This window comes from Mirounga leonina, unplaced genomic scaffold (assembly GCF_011800145.1).
Source record: "Mirounga leonina isolate KUSES-001 unplaced genomic scaffold, KU_Mleo_1.0 Mir_180, whole genome shotgun sequence".
NCBI classification, from domain to species: Eukaryota; Metazoa; Chordata; class Mammalia; order Carnivora; family Phocidae; genus Mirounga; species Mirounga leonina.
In genome coordinates this window covers 7048384-7068603 of record NW_023270469.1, presented here as the reverse complement: position 1 = coordinate 7068603, position 20220 = coordinate 7048384, and the positions used below count along the sequence as shown (strand labels likewise).

General features: G+C 48.3%; 1 protein-coding gene across 1 annotated transcript; it reads right to left on the bottom strand.

Annotated features, from left to right (window-relative positions):
- Positions 1 to 558: 558 nt before the first annotated feature.
- LOC118023409 (polycystic kidney disease protein 1-like 2) lies at positions 559 to 19999 on the bottom strand. The gene is given in 12 exon segments (XM_035024510.1): positions 559 to 723; positions 3237 to 3364; positions 4919 to 5052; positions 6586 to 6815; positions 6861 to 6913; positions 7791 to 7826; positions 7829 to 7975; positions 9425 to 9562; positions 12282 to 12378; positions 18104 to 18241; positions 18948 to 19079; positions 19971 to 19999. Coding segments are annotated over 11 exon segments (1305 nt in total). The 5' UTR covers positions 18987 to 19079; positions 19971 to 19999.
- Positions 20000 to 20220: the final 221 nt, after the last annotated feature.

The window sequence follows — 20220 nt, the reverse complement described above, 5'->3', positions numbered from 1 at the left end:
GGGGAGACACTGCTTTGGGAAAGATCCTCGGTGTTCTCCTTTACTTGTTGCAAGTAAAATTCTTCCTTTTCCTATTCTTTTGGCTTGGTCATGTCTTTTGGCTCGACACCCACCAAGAGGCAAACCCTCGTCCGGGTAGTAACAACGTCTACCACCGTGGGTTCTTGCAAGCATCTGGTGGGCTAGTGCATTTGGTCTAGCAGAGTGGACACTTTATGTAAACAGTAGCAGATGTAGGCAGACTGGTGTGCTACTACGTCTTTGGGGCAGGGACCTTCACAGGGTGTCACATGGTCTTATGTTTTGGTAAGATTTGCAAAAGTAAGATATTGTTCTATTTTGTATTAAAGAGCCCTCTCAACTGCAGATGTGTCAGGCCCCAAACCTGAGTCTAAGTGGTAGCTATAGTTATGTTTTTAAAAAGAGTGACCCTGATGATCTGAGGGTCAGCAAGATTTCAAACCTCCCCCCCAGGGGGGTTCTCCCCCCCTGACCCTGGGGCCACAGAGCTGGAGGAAGCAGGTCTAGTGTGGGAGTTGGGGGCCAAGGCAGAACCACTTACTCCTCTCCATGGTTCCAGTAGCGCTGGATTTCACGTTCTGCCAGGATGGCCCTCTTCACAAACATCGCCAGGGCACTCCAGCTGGCCAGGATGATGGTCAGCTCCAGAAGATTCCACTTGCTATGGAAATAGCACCACCTCTGTTTCCTCATGAGCTTGGCCTGGGAAAGGAGCTGGAGGTTCTACCAAATGCTGTAGCCAGAACTGTGCCTCCCCTACCCCTTCCACCATGGCTCTCCAAACCCCCCCAAGATGACTCTCCAGCAGGGGCCTACTGTATCCTGGAGAGGCTTCTCAATAAAGAAGCCATAGAGTGCCTGGGGCCTCTCCCCTGCCTTGTGCACAGACCCCCCCCCCCCCCCGCTTTCATTACCAACTTGGGCTGCAGAATTTGGGGGGTACATAAGAGTAAATACAGCATCTAACAAGAAAAACATTTAATTATCTCCGATGCAAAAAATTGGGGAATGGGAAAGAACCCCCCACCCTTTCATAGAGCATTTACTTTAGAAAACTTGTAATTGTGAAATCTTTCTCTGCCCCTTTGAGACATATATAAATCTTTTTGAAAGTTAAACTAGCCTCAGGAATGTTTTTCTAAAGGACCTGGGAGCTTTCTCTTTGACGTGTGAACACAAAGGAAGGAAGGTTGTGCCCTTCACTCCCAGTTTCCCTGGGAGAGTAAGAGCCAAATGGTAGGCCCCTGGCTCGAGGTTGCAAAATTACCTCCTAGTGTGAACATGTACATTTATTTTTCCTTTTGATAAAGGCAGTTAGCAAACACAAGTGGCCACTCCAATTACTGGGTGAATTTAGGGTGGACTAGTGGGACAGATGATTCCATAAATCCTCTTGAGGGTTAATTACTGTTTATCTTAAGGATGAATATAAAATGGGTCCTATCTGACCGGCAATGCAAGGGTGAGACTCCCTTCTGTCTTTGGAATCTCTTAGTGGATTGCCTGGGATGTTCATCACAGTATCATGCTTATTCAATAAGAAAAGTTGTTTTCTTAGGGGGAAGTGGGGAGTTATTGTTTAACAGGTACAGTTTCCGCTTTGTTTTTTTTTTTTTTTAAAGATTTATTTATTTATTTGAGAGAGCGAGAATGAGAGAGAGTACATGAGAGGGGGGAGGGTCAGAGGGAGAAGCAGGCTCCTTGCTGAGCAGGGAGCCCAATGCGAGACTCGATCCCGGGACTCCAGGATCATGACCTGAGCCGAAGGCAGTTGCTTAACCAACTGAGCCACCCAGGGGCCCCAGTTTCCGCTTTGTAAGAGGAAAAGAAATCTGGAGATGGATGGTAGTGATGGTTGCACGACGATGTGAATGTACATAACGCCACTGAGCTGTACATTTAAAGATGTTTAAAGTGGTAAATTTTATGTTATATATATTTATCTACCACAATTAAAAATGAGTAATTTTGTTAGTTTTTTTTTTTCCTACCTTTGTGGAGAGGTTTTCTAGATTGGCAGGAGACTTTGTTTTTAATCCTCTTTCCCCATCGGGTGTCACATGTCGTCAAAAGGAATTACGCTGTGCAAGTTCTAGGCCTCCCTCCTGTTTTTCCCTCCCACTAAAGAGAATCTTCCTACCGTTCTGTTCTATTTCCCTCCTCCTCCCTACTCTTACGGAGAATGGGTTTGTGTTTGGCTGCTAAGAGGCTCAAGTTTGCTTCCATTATAAAGGGATGGAGATGGCAGAAGATTTTAAGAACTGCTTGCTTAAGTGGCATTTTGAGAAAGATGTAAGGGCTCTGGAGAGAAGCGTTGTGTGGCAGCTGCAGGCGGAGGGTGAGGGCAATCCAGAGGGGAGGAGTGAGGTCGGGGGTGGGTGGTGGATGGGCCTCCTTTGATGTTCTTAAGGTTGCTATTTGATGACTGTTCCCTGTTGGGTTTGCAATGGTGATGCTCAGAGGCCCCGTGGGATCGAGGTTTATGAGTCTGAGGTGCGACAGAGGGGTTGAGTGTCGAGTTCAGGGGTCAGACTCTCTGGATTCAGTTTTGGCCTTGGAAAAATTCCTTAATGTCTCTGGGCTTCAGCTTCCTACTCTGTGAAGTGGAGCCAATAGAAACTTTCTCCTGGTATTAAAGGAGAAAATCCACTCAAGGTTCTTCACACAATGTCTGACACGTGGTAAACAATCAAAGTATCATCCTTACTTCAAAGTGGTTGTTGTGGCTGTTGAGCCGGGGATGGGGAGGCCCTTTCAAGATGTCTGATTTGCATTTTTGGCGGGGCAGGGGCGGGGGTATGTGCCAAGCTTCAAATGAGTTCCCAGCTTCCTCAAACCACCGTCATTATCAACATCGGCACCTTCGTTTTGCAGCATGGTGCTATTTAAAGGTGGCAGAGGGGATTTTTTCCTAATTCCCAGGGACCACAGGTGAACTGCCAGCTACCTTTGGCATTTTTGGAAGGTCTCAGTTCCTCTCCCTTCCCCACCCAGGAAGGACCACCCTCTGAGTCTCAGTTCCTGAGAGGTGCTGAAAGCTGGTCCCTGATCTGGGTCAGCTCTCAGGACTGCAGAAGGACCAAAAGGGTGCCATGGCAAACAGGTTAGCAGGACACTCCCCTCTCCTTTCTTGAGGCTTCACTCTGGGGAACGTGTGTGAGAGGGAACAGGCACACTGCTGCTTCCATCCCATGGAGCCGTAGTCTACACCTCACCTGCAAAATCATGTAGTAGAGGAGGAACAGGAGGTAGATGGCCTCTGCTGCTAGCACGAAGGGGTGCCAGCCGTCAGTGAAGGGGTACAGGCGCAGGCTCTGCAGGCTCATATGTGCAAAGAAGGTTCCTGGGAAGCAAAACATCTTCTGCTCACTCCTGGTCACCCACCCGCTCAGAGCCACCACTTCTGACTGGAAGTCATCAGTGGCATGATGAAAGCTCAGGCATTCTGAGGGCTGGCCAGGGTAGAAGAGAAGATAAAGGCCCTTTAGACCCACAGACCCAAGGGACTGGACACATAATGGATGTCAAAGATAATGGACATATTAGAGGGGATGCAGGAAGCTGCTCTGGAAGAGCCACTCCCTATCCTCTGCATCTGGTGTCAGCCATTTGTGCCCTCGGTCACCTCCAGCCAAAGCACACAACTCACTGAACATTCATTTACTCCAGGCTGGCTCACTTAAAGCTGGTTCACCTAAAGAGAGTTCACTGAAGATCAATTCATCTGTTGACCAGTATGCCTAAAATTCAGCCTTCTTTTGAATCATCTTTCGTCCATTTATGTGTCTTGTTTTTGGGGGGAGTATTGTAATGATATTTTAGTAATGATTTAAAAAAAGTTTGATAAGGCTATTGCCTCTGAATACAAAGCCAACCCCGAAAATGTCAGAATGGAGAGACACAAACAACCTGAGTCCTTGCCAATATCAGTGGACTGCTTGAACCAACCAGACCTGAAACCCAATCCTCATTTCTCATTTGTAGAAACACATAATCTAATTAAATGTGTTTGGAGACAGGCTGTTTAATTGGTCCCTAAGAACCACAAAGGTGGCAAAAAGAAGTAGGAGAACACAAGGATACAAATACCCCCCCCACACAAAAGGATTTAAAAGAAGCACTTGACAGTGGCCAGTGATCATGAAAGTTGAAGGCCTTTTACTTTTCTTTCTACTATTATGAAATTTAAAGAACAACAAGCATGTATTAGCTCTATTAAAAATGTAATTTGATACTAAAAATGGCTTAATTTTTAAAGGAGAGGTGGTTGAATTTTAGGAAAATTCGTTATTAGCTGATGAAGTTTTGGGTCAGTGTTTTCAATAGATTTTGATAGTGTTAAAAGAGGTGGAAGGTGGGAAATGGGGAAAAAGAAATGGAACAGAACACAAAATATCAGAGTATATTGCATGTAGTGAAGGAATATATTTTTGAAGCTTTTGTCTCAGTTATGTATCTTTGTGTGTGTGTGTGTGTGTGTTGGAAAATAATGTAAAATGTACTTTGTCCTGTAGGTTGAGGTACAAGTTGTAAAATGTTGTTTTAGCTGAAATTATCTGTAACCATGTCAGCCCCTCCCCAGCCTGCCTTCCCCAGAGCAGGAAGCTCAAGGTGATGAGCTGCCTTCAGACTCCAACTGGGTTCCCTCAGGGTATCTTGGGAGACAGGCCAGAGAGAAGTGGAGGCACCTAGGAATAAAGCTGGAGCAGCCCTGGAACCTGGCCTTTGGGTGCCCAGAGAGAACCAAGACCCACCCCCGAATCTCCCAAACAACCATTGGCCCCAGAACTCTGGCCCTGGGGCAGCGAGGCCCAGCCTGGTCAGGAGGCCTGGCCCAGAGGGAGGGGAGTCTGTCTTCCAGAACATTCTAGACGGGGTCACAGGCAAGGCTGCCCACCCCGGGCGCTAGTCTCCAGGGTCAGAGTGATGATGCAGAACAGGTTGACCTTGGTGTTGTAAACAGTGAACTCCACAAAAACGGCTCTGGTCAGTCTGTCCAGCCAGGTGTTGTCAAAGAGATACTGGAGAATTCTGTAGGAAGAGGGCTAATTAGGGACATCTCCAACTACAGTGGCTCCCTGCCCTCTATGCCCAGGGCCATAGGGCCTTGGGGCTGCTCCTGGGAGTGATCACAGTTTCCCACCAATGGTGCAGTGTCTTGGCACCCATGCTCTCCTGGATGTTAGAGAAGAGGTCATCAAAGTGTGGTCCCCATACTGCCAGCATCCACATCATCTGGAAACTCAGTAGAAATGCAGATTCTCAGTCCCCACCCCAGATCTCTCGAAACAAACTCCTCTGGGGGATCTGTGTTTGAGGGATCTGTGTTCTGATGAGCCTTCCAGGGGATTGTGCCGCTTTTTAAAGTTTAAGGACCACCATGTGAGAGGAACCGCATAGGAAATCACGGGCTTAAGCAGGCAGCAATAGCAGCAGTAGAGACCTCTCTTGGGTTGGCAGTTCACATGAAACCAGTTCCTGGAGGTCTGCCCACTGGTGTTGTGGAAAGAACATGTGCTGAGGGACCGGGGTTCAAATCCTGACTGCCTCGTAGGCAAGCTGATAACCTCTCCAGGACTCAGTCTCCTCATCTACAATAGTGTTAACACCAGTGCTTCGGGAACATTGTGAAGAGAAAATGCAATAGCATGTCGTGTGTGTGTGTGTGTGTGTGTGTAATAGTGACAGCTGTTTTACTGGCAGCAATAGTAATGGGCCTATTTTAAAATATGCCCTGTGCCCACTGGCTCTGTGTCCTGCCTGGTGTATAGAAGAGAGAATATCAGTTGTTGCAAGTGGCAGGAAAACCCCTCTTATGCTGAAATTGACTATTCCTGTCCTGTCCTTAATCCTAAGGGACCCCTGCCAGTTGTTCTCCTTGAGGGTTTGTTACCTGTGTTCCTAGAGAAGACTGAGGTGCACATGGGTTCACTAACTTGCCTGGGGCCACAGAGCTAACAGGAGCAGTGCCAGGGTTTCACACGTAGGGCTCTCTAACTCTAGAGTGTGCTGGGAGAGGCGGTCTGCATGGGCTCTGGATGTCCATGCACAATCATGTTGGGTATTGCAGGAATGCAAGCTCCTGGCTGGGCTTTGCCCAAGCCATTTCTTAAGGCTATGTTTGTAGTGAGCAACCTCAAGGGATAAGGTGACATCCTTCAAAGAGCACGCTTGCTTCTATCACTATAGGAACAGTGAATGCTCCATACTCAGTGCTCTTCCTTGGTACTGTAACTCACTGCACATAAAAACATGATTCTTCGCTAAGGATAAGAGCCTTAACCAATTCCCACCTGCCTGATGGTGGATGGCTTTGTGTGGTAGAGTTCCCCATCACTATACTGGCTCTTGCAGAGGCCACCAGACTCAGCCCATCAGGCTGAGAGTGCTGGAGAGGGACTCTGAGATTGCAGTTTCCAGGGGCCTGGAAATACAATCTGAATACTTCTGAGTCCCCCAATCCCTCCCTACAATGACATGAATGAGCTTTGCTGCCCCTGTTAATCAGATCTAGACTCTAGCAAATGGCTTTCCTTGGCCACACACGAGTCAAGTGAGTCTTACCTTGATGCACTTTTGCGATCAGTCCCCAAGGGGACCACATAACCTCCTCCCCGGTACACAGTGAGTTTGCCCCAGATGGGATACCCTCGGCGTTGGCTCTGGCTCTGGTACTGCCAAGCCTGGGAAAAGCCACTGCTGTTATTGGGTATAGAGGCATTCCAGCCTTCCCCATAGTCTGACAGGTCTTCAATATCCAGGGAATATGGTGCATGGCATTCATCAAGAGAAGCCTGCAACTGTGGGGCAAGAGGGCAAGAGCTTTCCAAGACCCTCACTTGGCGAATCTGGGCACTGCCAACCAGCTTAGAGTTCCCATCAGTGATAAAGCCTGGAGATGAAAAACAGGTGGGTCAGCCTAGCCATCAAAATCGTCTTAGTGCCTCCTGGCTTGGATGCTAATGTGAACTTCAATGTACCCATTGTAGAAACAGTCAAGAGTAAGTAGTTCATGGTCAACCAAAGGCTACATTCATCACCATCTTCTTACCTTAGGTGTTTTCTACTTCCTGCATAACTTCTCTTGAGGAATGGTACCCCCACCACCTAGTCATCAACTTGGAGACACTTTGTACCCTTTCTCTCAATGCCCACATCCTAATGGTCAGCAAGGCTCATCAACTCTACCTCTTCAGTGTTATCTGCACCCATGCCCATCTCTCCATCACTCCTGCTTCTCATCCCTGCATCAGCCCCATCATTTCTCCCCAGCATCCTAACTACTCTCTATTCCAACTTCCACAGGATTCTGCAATGATCCTTCTTAAATGCAAATTTGATTATGTTACTCCCTCAGAGAAACTGTCAATGCTTTCTCAATATGAACTTCTGAGACCCTTCATGATCTGGTCCCTATTTCTCTCTCCTGCTTTGCTTCTTACTCAACTTATACCTTACACTGCAGCAACACTCAATGCTTTGTAATTCCAGGAACAGCAGTGCTGTGGTGTTTCAGGCTTGCCTTTTCTCGCGTTGTCCCTTTTGCCCGGTATACTGTTTCTGCCTAGCCGATTCATGTTCGGTTATCTCTCAGAAAGTCCTCCACTGTGCATCAGAGGAGGGTTAAGGCCCTTCTCTTGTGCATACACAACCTTCTGAGGGTCTCTCCTTCAAAGCATATGGCTGATGGTGACAGTGACCCACTCCTGTTCCTAGAAAGGAGTCTGCACAGGGGAGCTGACACACGTCCTGGGGTGAAGGGAGAGTACCTGGGTAATGACTGTACAGGTTGCTCATGAGGCTGGGTTGGCCCACATGAAGAATTCCTTGAAGTTTAACACAGCTGAAAAGCCTTGGGTGAAGCTGTGCTCAAGGTGTCTGTTGAAGTGATAGGTGCTGGGGTCCCTCTGCCCATAGGCAACCAGCAGCAGCATCCACAGGAAGCCCAGGTATGCTGAAAATGGAGGCACAGCCTCTGGTCAGGCATAGTCCCCCACCTCCCACCAAGCCCAAGGCAGGAAGTGGAATGGCGTATAGCTCAGAATAGTCGAGGTCTTGTAGACCAGCTACTTGCCCCCCCTAGTGACAGTGGAACCAATCCTTAGACAGTGGGGAGGAGTAAAGTCCACAGATCATGAGCTTCCTGCCTGGGTTCAAATCCTGGCTCTGCCACTTCTTATCCATGTGCCCTTTACAAGTGACTTAACCCCTCTGCTTTACTCTCATCTGTGAAATGGGGATAATACTTTTATTTCACAGGGTTGTAATGAGGGAGTCAACAAATTAATATTTATTAGCACTTAAAAATAGTGCCTGCCCAGAATTTATGCTATATAAACGTTTCTTTAAAAGAATCTTCTAAAAATGGGGCTCTGCCATGTTGCAACGCTGAGGACAAGGCAATGAAAATGACAGTTGTGTTCCCTGCCCTCGTGGAGCTCACCTGTGGACAGGTGAGTGTGGTGTAAGGGACCCTTACATACAAAGATTTAGTTTAGGATGCCAGCCATTAGAATGTGGGGGATGCAGAGCCTTACCCAGAATCTCTGGGTCCAGGGCCTGGGAATATGCACCTCAGCAACCCCTCCCTGGGATGAATTGGGGCTCTGCCCACACCTCTGGGCTCTCTTCATTCTGTAACATGCTGCTACTCCTCTGCAAGCTCCCCTGCTCTCTGCATTTGTCTGGCTGTATGTGCTGCAGGGTCCATGTCCTCCCCGAGAGCAGCCCTCACCAGTGACCTGTGCGTGACAACCCAGGAGTGTGTACTACATGCCCCCACAGAGGTCCCCAGCAGGACTGAGCTCCAGTTCCCACACGGAACCCACTCATCACACCTTTCACCTCCCTTCTCTTCTCTACCAGTGTTTCCCAGGATCACCTCCCAAACCAACTACTTGTACCCCAATCTGCTTATGGGGGAACACAGACTAAGATACACAGTGATGTTTGAAAGCTCCTGGTCAGCAGGCTTGGGCAGTCTTTCTGAAGACAGTCTTTGGACTGAGAATTAAAGAATAAGGAATTAGCCAGAAGAAAAATGGGGAGGAGGGGAGGCACATTCCAAGCAGATTAGATTAGCCTGGGCAAAGGCCTGGGGTCCAGAGAGGGCAAGGAGTCCCAGGAGCAGCAGAACATGGTGTGACCAGAGCTCAGGGCACAGGGGGCTACAAGAGGTTGCTCAGGGTGGGCGGAGCCACAGTAGGAATTATGGATTTTATCAAGGGCCGTGTGGGGCCATCGAGGGATTTTAAGTGTAGGGGAGAAGCTGGGGTGAGTTGGTATTTAGGAAAACAGGCCCAAAGGCAGCGTGGGTCTGTCAAAGATTGCACCATTGTCTGTTCAGGTCTGTGCTGACAAGCAGTGAGTGAGGAGGCTGCTGTGGGTGACCTTGGTTGCCTACCCAAGATTTCTCTGATGAAGGCAAATGCCTTCTGTTTCTTGAGATGGGTGGTTTTCATCTTCTCGATGTCAGTGGCCAAAGGCGGCTGGTAAATGTCCTTTCTGCTGCATCTTTGTGCTCAAAACAAGGCAGAAGGGCCTGTGAAAGCAAGGACATGAGGACAGTCCCCCAAAGGGCAATGGACCCGGCCTCTACTTTTGCAGCCAGAAGCCTCCTCCCTCACCAGGAACAACAGGATCCACCACTCCTCTTCCTCAGGAGCCATTTCCCAATGCTGCCATCCACGCCTCTGCCCCTGCCATCCCTGTGCTCAGAATTCTGTCGTACTGAAAGCACAACGCCCTCCCTTCATATGCTCCTGGACCCTAAGACGGATCCCAGTGTTCCCATAACTGTAACAGATGGAAGAAGGGGGGTCACTAATATTTCAAATTTCTGTCATGTCTAAGTATATCTTTTTCAAGCCACTTTATTGAGCTATAATTTTCATAAATTTTCCCATTGGAAGTTTACAATTCAATGATTTTAATATATTTATAGAGTTGTGCAACCATCACCACAACCGTTTTAGAACATTTTCATCAGCCCAGAAAGTTCCCTCACATCCCCGTGAAGTTAGTCCCCACTCCCAGTCTGTCCCACCCTCAGCCTCATTAATCTGCTTTCTGTCTCTATAGATTTTTTTCTGGATGTTACATATAAATGGAATCCTACAGTGCATCATTTCTTGTGTCTGGTTTTTTTTCGCTTAGCATAATGGTTTGGAGTCCATCCATGTTGTTGTGTAATTAGTATTTAGTTTCTTTTTTGGTATGGATACACTCCTGTTTGTTTATGCATTCACATCTAGATTGTTACTAGTGTTGGCTATTAGGAATAATGCTGCTATGAACATTTACATATAGGTGTTTGTATAGACATATATGTTCATTTCTTTTGGATAGATTCCTAGGAGCGGCCATTTGGCTATTTCAAATGAACCTGCTCTGAACGTGTATATACAAGTTCTTGCATGGAAATAAGTCTTCAAGTCTCTGGGATAAATGCCCAAGAATGCAACTGCTGCAGCATATGGTGAATCCATTTTTAGTTTTGAAAGGAACTGCCAAACTTGTCCAGAGTGACTGCAACACTTTACATTCCCAGCAGCAGTGTGTGAATGCTCTAGTTTCTCGGCATCCTTGTCAGCATTTGGTATTATCACTACTTTTAACTTTAGCCATTCTGATAGGTGCGTATTGTCCAAACTGTCTTTTGAATCCATGCCTTTCTTACCACCCTCACTGCCAGGACATGTCACCTCTTGTCTGGACCATTCCAATAGTCTTTTCCCCACTTGTACTTTTGACCCAATACTTCTGGTTTCCTAAGAGCAGCCATAGTAATCTTTCTCAAATCACAAGATAGATCATGCCTCTCTCCTATGTAGCACTCCAGAACTCCAGCACTGACCTGGGTGCTACCAAAGCTCTGCTCCCCACCCACCTCTCGGCTCTCATTTTGAACCATTCTTCCCCTAATTCCCCATGCTTGGGCCACACTGTCAGTAATCACTGTAAAATGACAAGCTCTGTCCCACCTCAGGGCCTTTTCAAGGGCCCGGTGTGCATTCCCTCCCTTCGCCAGGCTCCAGGAGCCAATGTAGGTACTACCTCAGCAGACAGGCCTGCACTCTCCCCTTCTCTCCCCAAGTTCTCCTCACATCTCACGCTAGCATTGTTTACTTGTTTAATGTGTCTCCCCCTGTGGGCTGTGCTTTTCAAGGGCAACCGTTCCATCCACTGCTGCATTGCATTGCGGGGTGAGAGCACGGATTAGCTTCAAATGGTCAAGAGGGAACCTTTGAGGATGACGAGTTAAGAGGATGGTTGCACAACTCTAGAAATTTACTAAAATCAGTGAATTACACACTCACAATGAGTGGATTTTATGTAAATCATGTTCCTAAGTCATCAAACAGTCAACTGCCCGTTCGATGTACTCCCTGAGTGGCTGCCAAAAGAATGACTGAATGAATATTTGATTGTCCTGGAAGCTGGTGTCTCTGTGGACAAAAATTACTCTTTTGTCTTGGGAAGATTTTAATGGATCTGCAAAGCCAAAACAAAAACAAACCCAAATCCTATCCTAGAGTGGAAGAATACAGGCCCATGAGAAGGAAACCACACTATTTAATAATGTTAGTACAATAATATAGGTATGCCTTTTGTTTATTTGCTCCCGTTTTATTTTCCCCAAACATCAAAATCTCTGCAGAGACTATTAGAGTGTTGATTCTGTTCTGTTTACGTGTTTGTTTTTGTGATTATCTTATTGTAGGCATTCTCGGGAGTTTAGTTTGGGAAGTGAGAAATCAGGTTGGGGGGGCAGGGGGCTGCTAGTGGCCTCCTCCAGCAGGGGTCAGCATGGCTCTGTTCTAATAAAACTTCGTTTACGAAAACAAGCAGTGGGCTAGATTTGGCCTCATGGCTGTGGTTTGCAGACCCTTGTCCTGGAACCCACCTGCAAGCATGTTCTGTTTTGGTTTTCATTCTAAAGACCAGGGCCCCGAGCCTAGGAGGAGAAAGTTGCTTGCTTGGGATTTCACAGAGAATGATGGCCAGGCAGAGTGTGGCCCCCAAGCGGCCTCTTCTGGCCAAGCGGTCGTGCTTGGGTGCCAGAGGGAAAGGCTGGGGTAGAGAAGGAATAAGGTTTCTCGAGAGACAGTGAAGGAGTCATTTGGTTTTGGATGGTTTGGAGGTGCTTTCCCAATGAGGGGTGAAGGAATGATGGGGCAAGAAGGTCAGCAGCTGGGCTCTGTAGGGCTGTCTCAGCTTTACTGGTTTCCAGGCCCCTGCCTCCACCTATGCACGGTTACCTGGGCCAGACAGATGTCCTGGGAGGGAGGCCACAAGCTCCTCCTCATCCTCCACTCTCTTCAAGACCAGTGCAAAGAAGGCAGCAAAGCCCAGCACCTAGAAAACACCCACTGTGAACCCCAGGCCTGGGTTGGAAACTATCAACTCCTGGGATCTGAGAGGGGTCAGGATCAAGGCCACATCTGGGTCCTGGGCACAGAAGCCATGCTCCGAGGAAGTCAGGTGGGAACCAGGCCATCCTGTGCCAAGAGGGGACGTGGCTGTGCAGGCAGAGGGCCAGGGCACCTGGCCACCAAGGCAAGACTGCGAATCCTGAGCTCACCCTGCTTCTCACACCAGAGCTTTCCCACCTGCGCCCCCGGCCGGTAGAGCTCCCTCTTATCTCTTATACTACCTCAAGTGCTGAATTACATCTCCCTCCTTCCTCCGTCCCTCCCCCTTCTTCCTGTACTAGGTAATTCATTCCATCCATGCCTTCATCTCTGCACCTAAGCTTGTGCTTCATAGGATTCTGTGCTTTGGTTGGGAACAAAATGGCTCACAACTCCATTCTTACTATTCTCAGACTAGCCTGGAGGAGATGTCGGGAGTTGTTTAAACCTTCTGATAAAGGCTATTCAGGGCAGAACTGGGGACTATCAGGTAAAACGGGGGTTAGGGATTTGGAGAGTCTCAAAGGCATAAAGACTCACTGTAAATGTCCCTTCCTTTCTGCAGCACCCCCCCCCCCCAAGACACACAGTATATTCCTACCACCTGACTCCTTCCAGGGGGAGCCATGGCTCCAAACTCCAGGCTGGGGCTCAGTATTTCTCCAACTCTGACAGTAACTTTACGTTTCAGAAACAGGAATGCATCTTCCAAATGATGCGCAGATTTAATGACTTGGTGTTTTGTTTTGTTTTGTTTTCTGAAGGTAAAGTTCCTATAAATTGCTGGCCTATCTCACAATTAAAAGGATCTTTAGAATTGAGGAAATATGGTATTATTCATATTTATACATGTGACCTAGGGCAAGATGTTTGTGACCTTACCTTCCTAACCTCAGGTTGTCATTTATAGAACGGAGGCGAGGACCCTTCTGAGGGTCACTGCTGCTGACTTGCCACATCTTGGTAAGCCATTCGGCCTGGCCTAGAGTCTCTGTCCCAGAACTTGGATTATTACAGAAATTATGTTCATTGTAATTCCCCAGCTGGCACCGGCCCCACCTGGTTTGTAATCAATAGATAAAGGAATGGCTGAGCCTAAGGACAGGGCAGCTGGCAGGATGGAAAGTGTGGGCCGAGGGGTCCAGGGCAGCCTGACCTTCAGGGGCTGGGTGACAAACACGCTCTCCACGAAGGAGACAGCCACAGAGATGAGCCACTTGAGGGAGCTGGCCCGCCCATAGTGCAGGCCGTAGAGCATGGTGAAGAAGGCTGCCACGCCGCTGGTGGCCGCCACCAGGAGCCAGCCCACCAGGACGCACCACCAGGGCAGGCCACGAGGATGCTTGCTCGCTGTCGAGAAGCTGAAATGCAGGGTGGGTGTGATCAGAGTGGCACCTGCCAGGTCAAGTTCAAATCCCACTTCACCCTTACCAGCTGCGTGACTGTGGCCAAACTCCTTGACCTCTCAGACCCTGTATCTCGTACCCATCTCAAAGCGCTATTCTGTATTCTATCTGGCATCTCATACCCACCTCTTTATCTGGTACCCACCTCAAAGGGCACATTTAATGACTTGGTTGGTTGGTTGGTTGTTTTCTGAAGGGAAAGTTCCTGTAAATTGCTGGCCTATCTCACAAAATGATCTTTAGAATTGAGGAAATATGGTATTATTCATATTATACATGTGATCTGGGTGAACATCCTTCCAAGGTGGCCTGGGATACACTCTCTCTGCAGGCCCCCCACTGGGGGCAGGTGCCCACTAAGCACCCAGGGGAGGGGATTACCTGGTGTACCCTGGGGATGGGGTGCCCAGCTGTCCCTCCAGGCAGCCCTTCAGCATCTGCAGCTGGCTGAGGGCCCGGGCGTGGCTCTGGCTCTGGGGGAAGCCACGGGGCCCCACCAGCTGAAGGTCTTGCTCCATGTGTTCCAGCTGAAGGTAGAGACACTGCTTGTAGGCATTGTCCTTCTGAGGGTCACTTGGGCCCACCTCTGGCATAAGGCATTGCATTTGTTCTGGAGGACAAGGGACAGAGAGCATCAGCTGGTGTGGAATGACAGAGCAGACTGCCTGCCATAAAAACAGTGTTAGTAACAGCTTTCTTGCATCGAGCACTTACTATGTGCCTTGCCATGAGAGATCTAGGCTCAGAAAGATGGGGAAAGGTACCAGGCTCCAATGGCCAGTTAGAATTCATATGTTCCTCTTTAACCTTTTATCAAGGGCACTCTCAAAATTTCCTTACACATCGACAGAAGAGAACAGAATAAATACCTATCACCTGCTGCGGCAAGCGCCAACCTTTTGCCAATCTTGTTTAGTCTCTGTCCCCTCCCCCCACTTTCTTCTTTTTCTGGAATACCTTAAAGCAAATCCTAGACATGGTATCATCTCATCAGCAAATATTATTTTAAAGATTTTTATTATTTACGTGTTAGAAAGAGAGAGAACACAAGCAGGGGGAGCAGCAGCAGAGGGAGAAGCAGATTCCATGGTGAACAGGGAGCCCGATGTGGGGCTTGATCCCAGGGATCATGACCTGAGCCAAAGGCAGATGCTTAACCTTCTGAGCCACCCAGGTGTCCCAGCAAATATTTTAATATATACAAGATTTGCCTGGTGCCAAAGATAGTGTTAGCCTTAATCTTTTGTTTTCAACTTATTTTTATTATGAAAAATGTTAAACTTACAAAAGTAGAGTAATGAGATGAACCTGCACACACCCACTACTCAAAGTTATCAACTCGTGGCCAGTCGTGTTTCCCTGGCACCCAGCCTGCTCTCTCCACGTGGATGATTTTGCAGCAAATTCCAAGGCCCAGGTCATGTCACTAAATATTTCGATTTTTATATGTTTCTACAGAAGATAGGGACTCTTTTTAAAAATAAAACCATAATGTCATTATCAGCCTTTAAAATGAGTAATGATAATCCCTTAATAGCATGAAATACCCAGTGAGGGGTCAAGTTTTCCCCCGATTATCTCATAAGTGTTTTCCTACAGTTGGTTTGTTCAAATTTCGGCTTCCTAAAAAGTTTTAAAACAAAGGGGTTTTTTTGTTTTAAATTACTCACTGCAAGGAAAAAAACAAACCTGAACATTTCTACTATTCCCCATGTGTTCTAGGGGAAGCTTGGGCTTGGCCTCTCCAGGCAGAACCAGGCCTGGGTCTCTGGCCCTGAGCTGAGAGGCTGGCACCCCGGGACACCTCCCAGAGCAGTAAGGGCCCAGGTTGATTGGATCAGTGTTTGTCTTTGCAAGAGGAACAGGAAGCCAGATACGGGAGATGGCAGGAGAGAGCACTCCCCCACCCATGGCCCCTCCACAGTCACCAGTGAGAAGTGAATGAGTGGGAAGGTCACCAGCAATGTGGAGAAGGATGCCGCTGGGCTCGGGCTCGGGCTCGATGACGGTGAAGGTCTGGGACAACATCAACTCTGTCCCCCTCTGACTCAGGCCTCCTCCCTCACCCTCCTTGCTGAAGCCACAGCTGCAGGTTCTAACATCAACAGCCTTCATGTTGCAACCCCTCTGACAATGTTTCTGGAAGATTCCATCACTCCCAATCAATTGTAACACCATTTACTGAATACCTGCTTTGTATCAGGCTGAGTCTAAGGTTTCATGTGTCTTATGATCTCATTCAGTCCTCGGAATGAGTCAAGAGGCAAAGTGGATCAATACTCCCATTTTACAGGGGAGGAAGCTAAGTCATAGGTTGAGCAACTTGTCCAAAGTTGCACAGCTATTCTTGCAGCTGGGAGAGCCCTAGGGCCTGGCTGACTCGAGAGTTCATGTCCTAAGGCCTCTGCTTTGAACACCAAAGCCCCCAAACTCAAGGCCAGGTGTCCATTGCAGGCATCAGCAGAGCTCCTGCAGGACGGCCTTCATGGCCTTCATGGCCAGCCCAAGCCCAACTCTCTGGGACAAATCCTCCAGGGTGGCTGGAGCATGGGGGTCAAGGTGGGGCTGACCACAGGGTCAGCGTGAGCCTGGCCAATAAGGATGTGGGATCTTGTCTTGAGGGCACTGACTCTCAACATTCAGTGTGCTTGAAAGTCACGTTTAAAGTCAAGTTTAAAACTGCAGATTCCAGCCTCAGCCCCAAAAATGTAATTCAGTGTATCAGAGGTGCGGCCAAGAGTTTACAAATTCAAATTCCCCATTCTGTAGACCCCATGTCTGTATTCTAAACAAGGTTCAGACAGTGATCAGCCTGGTGTCTTAAAAATGGCAGCATTCTTAACCTACAGCAGCCAGTGTGACAGCCACTGGCCCCATTAATTGATTGAAATTAAGATGAGAAATGCAGTTTTTCAATCACACCAGCCACATTTCAAGTGCTCAGTAGCTACACAGGGCCAGTGGCTGTCATACTGGATGGCACAGATAGAGAACATTTCCAGCACTGTGGGCAGTTCTATTGGACAGCCTGGTCTGAACACTGGTGGCATTGATGTGGGTGGAAAATGGACAGGAAAGGGGCAGGAGTGGAGTCAGAGAGACTAGTCCAAGCCAGAATAATGTGTCATACATAGAACTCAACAAAAATGAAATAATGTTACTAAATTCTAGCTGAATACTATTTCAAAAAGCTCCGAGTTTGAGACCTGCTATCTCTCTGCCAAACAAAACAAGTGTTAAAAGAGTGTTAAAGACATACTAGTACCAAACTGAGATTTGCTCCTAGAAGGCCTGGAAGAAAATGGAGGAGTGACTTTTTCACTCTGCAACTCAGTGTTCTTTAATGTTTTTTACTGTCCTGTCCATCATCTTATGTCCTGCCCCTCATATTTGGAAGTGGATCTGGTTTGACTTTGCATCCCCCAATGCCTTGCAGAAAAGGAAACTGAGGCACAGAGAACTGAAGTAACCTGTCCAAGGTTACACAGCCCATTAATGACAGAGCCAGTACCCAGAGTTACCAGGCTGGCCAATGCTCTTCTTACCATATACGAAAGAACAGCATGCCTTTTTGCTTTGTGCTTTCCATAATGGTGATCTATGCTGACATCATTCCATGCATGTTTGTTGCGTGCTTTCTATGTGTTGCATGGGCACAGGCACTAGGGAAGCGGTGGAGACAGGACAGTCAGATGGCTCTGAACTCACAGAGCTCACGGTCCAGCAAGGTTGGCTGCAGACTTGAAACGACTCTTCACACAAGTCATGATTTGACGGCAGGCAGTGTAAAAGCAATGCAAGAGATGCTTGGGGGCTGAAGAGTATGTGGCTGGAGACCCTGTTGTGGCCTGGGGGGTGGGATTGCTCCCCTGAGGAAGGAGTGCTTAAAACAAGACTAAAGCCTGATTAAGAATTAGCTAAGAGAGGAGAGGAGAAAGAACATTCTAGATGAAAGGACAAGACATGGGAATGTCTTTAGTGGGAAGGCAGCTTGGTGTTGTGAAGAGAGCGGGTTGCCTGTGTGCAGAGAGAGGGAGGTGATGGCAAGTGGTTGCAGTGGAGGTCAGTGAGGGAGACCCTGTAGGACTTTTTCACTCCCTAGTGATACAGACCCGGCCCTAAGTCCTATCTCCACCTGGCCCAGACGTGTCCCCTTTCTCGGCTCAGAAACATCAGGACTTAACCTTTCACTCGTAGAGACCCAAGAGGGAGCATTAAAGGATCCTTTCTTTGTTTGACTTCCTCCCAGAACTCCAGCCCTACCATGTTCTGCAGACAGACGACCTCCTCCACCAAGGCCAGCAGTTGGTTGATGTCCATCAGGGTTGCTGAGTCCCAGCCAGAGGCAGGTGATGGCACCTTCAGAGCTTTAAACAGGGAGCTGACGAGTCTCCACATATCCTGCAAGTTAGCCCAGGTTAGGTAAGGGGGACGTGAGCTAAAGGTGAGGGGGGCAACATCGTGGTCAAGAGCATTCACCCTGGGGCTTGGCAGTCCGGGTTTGAATCCCAGCTTTGCCCACTTGAGATATGATGTTGGATCACCTCAAGCTTCCATTTTGTCACCTATAAATCCCTCTTCTAGGATTTGAACTGACACATTCCAGGCTGTATTTCTCAAAGTGTGTCATGTAGTAGGTGCTCAGTAAATGTTTATTGAGTGCATGAATGCAGAAGGAGTCCCTTCTCTGGTTTCCAGCTGTGATCTCTGATAAAGGTGTAATATTTCATACACACTAGGTACCCAGAAAGTGTGTGTGTGTGTGTGTGTATACGTAGGTGTCTGTGTGTATGTCTGTGTTCATGTGTGTATGTGTATGTATGGGTGTGCAAAGGTATATATATGTGTGTTTGTGTATGCCTTTGTATATGTATGTGCACATGCATGTACGTGCCTATAGGTGTGTGCATCTGCACAATGTGTATACATGTGTGCACAACTGAACATGCATGTACATGTTTGTGTGCACACATGTGTGTGTCATTGATGAATCTTGGTGACTGATGCTGTCAGACATCATGGGGTTGCCAGGCCTCAAGCCCAGGACTCCCCCCACCATTTCTGCCCAGACCAGAGCACCCCCACGCCGCCAAGGTTGAAGACATGCCTTGGTCACCACTTCAAGTGTCAGAAGGCCATTCTCCATGGGCTGTAGTGAGGAGGCCAGGCTAGGGGAGCCCCTGTCGCATTTCCCAGTGTTCTGCTCCTTAGTGACCTGAGGACGGGTTTTTCGAAAGATCTGAACGATTAGGAGATTGATGGGGAACATGAGGAGAGAGCTCTCCAGTCCAATCATCACTTGCTGCCAAGTGAATTCAATTTTACCTAGGACAGAGGAGGGAAAGGGTTAATGGGAGAGCCTCCTCCACCACTGCCAGAAGGTGGCTGTGCAATAAGGATTAACCTTGCCCAAAGAGAGGCCTGGCCCTTGAGTGGCTCCTGGGAGGTGACCTCTAAGCTCTCTAAGTTCTGTCTGGTAGGTACACCTTTGTTTACCTGAGGTCTTGGACCACACTGTATAGTCTATGTTAACAGTGATTTATGGTGTGGGCCTTGGCCACACAGTATCACCTCAGCCTCTGGAGGGGCTGGAGGCTAAGGTCAGCCATGGGGCTCAGCCATGTCTATGTGAGCAAGCCCCAGTAAAAACTCTGGACACCAGGGCTCAGGTGAGTGTCCCTGGTTGGCAATACTCCATGTGTGTTGTCACACATCATTGTTGGGAGGAGTGAGCATTGTCACAGCTTCCCTGGGAGAACACAACCGGAAGGTCTCCCCTGGTCTCCCCTGGACCCTGCCCCATGTGCCTCTTTCCTTTCCTGATTTTAATCTGTATCCTTTGTCTGTAATGAGCATAATGGTGTTTCTGACTTCTGTGGTAGTTCTAGAGAATTACTGAACCTGAGAGTGGTCTTGGGATCTGTGGAATTATGTGGCACCCACCGGCCACTAGCTCTGACTGTCATGACATTGGGAGTCACCCAAGTCCGTCTTTTGCTCAGCTGGGTCCTTGGGAACACCCCAGAACATGATGCTGGTCAGCGTGGTGCAGAGGAGCAGGGAGAAGCAGCAGGACATCCCCTGGACATGGGTGAAGTTGCTCCAAGCTGAGCAGCTGAAGATGGAATACCACATGTGTCCATCGTGGAGGCCCGTGGAGGTCTTCATGAAAAACAGGTGGCTGTGAGCAGGCAGGAAGAGAGGCGCAGGGATGGGAGAAGGCTGGTCTCTTTGGAGCAATCTTGGGCTGAAAGGGAGGAGTTTATTTCTAAGATTTATCCTCTATTTTCTCTCATGCGGAAGACGTACAGCATCTTAGCATCACTTAGAGTTAATGATGGGGGTTCTGAACAGAGTGGGTTGGAATCCTAGGTGGCCCT